The sequence below is a fragment of the Pinus tabuliformis genome, chromosome 2_1 (genome assembly GCF_031772625.1).
Source record: "Pinus tabuliformis cultivar Carrire ecotype Pingquan chromosome 2_1, CPIR1, whole genome shotgun sequence".
Classification (NCBI taxonomy): domain Eukaryota; kingdom Viridiplantae; phylum Streptophyta; class Pinopsida; order Pinales; family Pinaceae; genus Pinus; species Pinus tabuliformis.
This window is the reverse complement of record NC_142299.1, coordinates 621,979,467-621,984,278: the sequence shown is the minus strand read 5'-3', so window position 1 is coordinate 621,984,278 and position 4,812 is coordinate 621,979,467. Positions and strand designations below refer to the sequence as shown.

General features: G+C 43.5%; 1 protein-coding gene across 1 annotated transcript; it reads left to right on the top strand.

Moving 5' to 3' along the window:
• The first annotated feature begins 2,563 nt into the window (after window positions 1–2,563).
• On the top strand, window positions 2,564–4,003 carry LOC149202083 (uncharacterized). Its single transcript, XM_089401483.1, has one exon. The coding sequence runs from the start codon at window positions 2,564–2,566 to the stop codon at window positions 4,001–4,003; it is 1,440 nt and encodes a 479-aa protein (XP_089257609.1).
• The last annotated feature ends 809 nt before the right edge of the window (window positions 4,004–4,812 follow it).

Sequence of the window (4,812 nt, the reverse complement as noted above, 5' to 3'; positions counted from 1 at the left end):
TTACTTAGAGATGCATATGTATCAAGTGGCTTGTAGTTGAACAACATTAACATAATATCCCACCTTGTTGGGTGATCAGGTACTTTAGCGCCTCCTGTTTTGTGACCAACTTCTGCCTCCTGTTTTGTGACCAACTTCTTCCTTCCTGTTGGCAAAGTGGGTGATCAGGTACTTTAGTGCCTCCTATTTTGTGACCAGCTTCTGCCTCCTATTTTGCGACCAGCTTCTTCCTTCCTTGAAAAGTGTATGGGGTTATCCACATCCCCACTTGGTTAGAATGGTGCCTATCGCTATGTTGTTGGCATCTACATGCACATGGGATTCCATCTTCTAATCCAGAAGGACCCAAATTGGTGCCTTCCAGTCACAGGTCGGAGTACAATCCAAATACTGATACATCCTGGTCGGGCACTCATGGTTATATGACACAAAAACAACCTCTCCAAAATGTGATAATTCTCAAGGATAGTCTCCCCCACCCTCATTAAGTCTCAACTCTTGCTAAGGCATAATTTTTTAGTATATTTGGTTTGGATTGGAAAATGTGATAACTTTGACAAACATTAATAACAAATGAGTCATCTTACAAATTCACCATAGTATATGTTAGATGTATGCTAACTTTGACAAACATTAATAACAAATGAGTCATCAAAAATAGAATAGAAATTTCTAGTGTAGATTACTCAAACAAGTTACAAATTCACCATAGTAAGTTACAAATTCACCATAGTATAAGTTAGATGTATGCTAACTTTGACAAAGATTAATAAAAAAATGAGTCATCAAAAATAGAATAGAAATTTAGATATAAAACAGTATAAGAAGAAAATAATAATAATTTCAAATAATTTTAAATTTTGAATTCAATTTTATCTTCTCTTATGATGATATTTTTTCTATAGATTTTAATATGGTTTCTTTAAATAATAAAAATGAGTTAATATATTGTATCAACTAATAAAAAATAATTAATAATATTATTGAAAATAAAATAATATTAATTATTATAACTAATAATATTAATTATGTTGCATGCTTATTTTAGAATAAGGATATTTTCAATTTTTTAATAAGAAAAATTATGTGGATGGGTGAGATTTAATAAACTCTTGATAAGGGGTATAATATTATTTAAAAACATAAGACTTCACAATATGACTTGAATTTCAATTTCATGGTTACTTGATCGCTCTGAGCCGGCTCGCTACAGCTCCCGCGCGCGCCCTTGATCTCCCGGCGAACTGCCTGCGGCTGCCTGGGCCACGGCCCTAGCCATGGCCCCTGTTCTGGACCCTCCGGACCCCCCTTCGGATCCTCAAAGCGCGTTTTCTGCCCTGGTGAAATCGCTGCCTCCGCAACGCCCCAGGCCCGCCCTCTCAAAATTCGTGAAGAAGCTGGATGGGCTCCAAGAGGTTCAGTTACCCCCAGCCTTGCCCCGCATGGCCGCTCTGTCTCTGGCTGAAAAAGGCCTCATAGGTCAATTCACAGGCCTCTAGCCTTCTCCCAGAACCGTCCAAAGATGGGTGGAGAGAAATTGGTCCGATAAAATTCAAGGGAAGATCGCCATCAGGTTTTGCGGGAAAGGATATTTTACATTCCACTTCGAATCTAAAGAGGACAAGGATCTAATCTTCAGAAACGGACCCTATTTCATGGACTCCAAGGGCCTGTACCTTAACAAATGGACCCCAGATTTCGACCCTGAACTGGACGTCCCCAGTGCTGTTCCGGTTTGGGTTCGTCTTCCCCATCTCCCACTCCACTGCTGGGGAGACGAATCTGTTCGTGCCATCGGGAATGCAGTTGGCAAATACATCGACCGTAGCGAACCGAAAGAGAACATGCAGGCCTGTGCGAGGATTTGCGTTGAAGTTGACCTAGGCAAAGGACTCCCCGAAGCAATAAAACTGAAGGTGGACGACTGGAGCCATATTCAGCAGCTCGATTACGAGCAGATCCCTTTCAAATGTAAGGTATGTCACGAATACGGCCATTTTGCCAACCGATGTACTAAACTTGTTGATGCAGAAAGCGGTGATCAAGAAGGCCAATGGGAACCTGTCAAAAAGAAGAAGTCCGCCCCAGCATCCAAAGCTCCTCTGGAATCTGACCCTCCTGTTCCCTCTGCTCCCCGTCCTGCCTCATCATCCCCTCCCCTTTCCTCCCTTCCCCCTCCTGATCCGCCCCTCCCCTCCTCTTCTAACCCCTTCTTTGTCCTATCATCCCTAGATCCTCCCCCCGAGGATCCTTCTCTGCCCCCCTCTCTCCCCTCCGATCCTTCAGATCCTTCCCTCCTCCCTATCACCCATTCGCAGGCTTCCCTTGATCCCCCCCTTCCGAGGCTCACAAGAAGTTCGTCCAAAGACCATGGATCCTCATGCGACTCCTTCAAGAAATCAGGTCCTGGAAGAAAATCTGCAAAGCAGCATAGAGACGAGAACGCTCAGAAAGACATAGCCCTGGGCACTCAAACCCCTATAGAAGCTTTCATCCTGGGGCAACACGAGAAGGAGGCATCTCAAGAGAGGCGAGCACCTCTCCATAAGCCAAACATCCAATGATGAAAATCCTATCTTGGAACAGCAGGGGTCTAGGGCACCCCTCCAAAGTTTTAGCCCTCAGAGAACTTATACACAGTGAAAAGCCAGAAATTATTTTGATTCAGGAGACAAAACTTGAGCAGCAAGATATAAGAGGAATTATAGATCAGCAGAAACACTATGTAGGTTGTACCAGCGACTCAAGAGGAGCTTCCGGAGGTATCGCTACCCTTTGGGCACACAACAAATGGAACTGCATTTCAGAACATTTACACCAGCATTGGATCAGAACGGTCTTGGAAAATAAAATAGACAATCAAACAGTAGTTATCTACAATGTATACGCTCCCAACCAATACAGAGAGAAGGAAAGCTGCTGGGACGATTTGAAGGCAAGCATCGACGGGGAAACAACTATAAATATTATAGTGGCAGGCGATTTTAATCTAATCCTTCATGCCAATGAAAAAAGGGGAGGATGCTTTTTGCCAGACCCCTTCAGAGGCCGCCTGGAAGCTATCATTCGGGATCACGACTTTGTGGATGTGGTTCCAAAAAACCGCAGGTATACCTGGAGTAACCGCAGGCTTGGAACTGGCAATATAATGGAACGGCTGGACAGGTTCCTTATAAATGTTTCGTTCCTCTCCTCCTTTTCAGCGGGGCATGCTAACATTCTTTCCACCTCTGCCTCGGACCATTATCCCATAAAGCTCACGTTGGAAAAACACTGCCCTCTTGGGCCAATCCCGTTTAAATTCAGTCCGCTCTGGAGTTGGGACCCGACAGTCAGAGAAATCATTCAGAGATCCTGGATCCAGCACGTTGAAGGCTCACCAGGGTTCATCTGGGAAACCAAACTAAAGAGAGTCAAACAGGCCATCAAAGAGTGGGCAAGAGCCAATTACAAAGAACCTGAAGAGATCAAAAAAAAAATTGTAAATGACCTTGAATGCATTCAAAGAACGATAGAGGTTCATGGTCTCTCTCAACAGAATAAGGAGCAAGAAGGTGCTCTTTACGCAAAGTTGAGCCATATAAACAAAGAAGAAGAGATAAAATGGAGATTAAAGTCAAGGCAGCTCTGGCTACAAGATGGTGACAAAAATACATCTTTTTTCCACAAACAGGCCACGGCTAGAAAAATCAGGAACAATGTTAGCTCAATTTTGGACAATGAAGGAAATCAGCATAACACCCAAGAGGCCATCAGAAGGATTGCCACTGATTACTACAGAGAGCTTCTAAATGAAACCAAAGGAGAAGAGGATTATGCTGACTTTCTCCAATACTTGCCCAAAGGAGTCACCAAAGAAATTAATGACAACCTGGTAAAAGAAATAGAAGAGGAGGAGATCAGAAGAACAATCTGGGCTATGAATCTTGATAAGGCTCCAAGGCCTGATGGATTCCCCATTTGTTTTTATAAGGCCTTTTGGGGTTTAATAAAAAAGACTTGACTAAGATGATCAGGTGGATTCAGAGAAAGGGCAAATTAGGTGGATATACCAATGCCACTTTTTTGGCTCTCATCCCTAAAGAAAACAGGCCCACTTCCTTTGCTCGGTTTGGACCCATTTCCCTCTGCAACTCTTCATACAAAATTATGGCTAAAATCCTTGCTGCTCGCCTTAAGCCCCTCCTCCCCTCCTTGATTTCAGACAACCAAGGAGGATTCATGGCCAACAGACAAATTATTGACTCCATCCTTTTAGTTCAAGAAGCCATCCACTCGAGCCTCTCTAGGAAGGAGAAAGGATTTATCCTCAAACTCGACCTTGCCAACGCCTTTGACAGAGTTAGACACTCCTTCCTTACTGTTGTTTTAAAAAAGATGGGCTTTGAGTTGCCCTTCATCAGCCTCATCACTGCTTGCATCTCTGGGCCTTGGATTTCCCCATTGGTTAATGGCAGACCGGGCGAAGCCTTTCAATCCTCCAGGGGTCTCAGACAGGGTTGTCCCCTCTCCCCGTACCTATTTATTCTTATGGCTGAATCTTTTAGCCAAGCTTTGGACTACAACAGAAGAATGGGCCTTATAACTGGAATTAAATTTGGAAATGGAGCCAAGAACATCAATCATTCTCAGTTCGCCGACGACACCTTGCTTATTGGAGGAGCCTCCACCACTATAGCAAGGAGGTTCAAGACTCTTCTCGACAAATTTATGGGGTACTCAGGAGGTTTGGTTAACCAGTTGAAAAGCTGTATTTTTGGATGGAATGCTTCAAATCAGGTCATTCATAAGATCGCTAATATCTTTGGCATC

Excerpts from the sequence above, each read along its gene's own strand:
- LOC149202083 (XM_089401483.1), top strand. The coding sequence starts at position 2,564 with ATGAAAATCCTATCTTGGAACAGCAGGGGTCTAGGGCACCCCTCCAAA.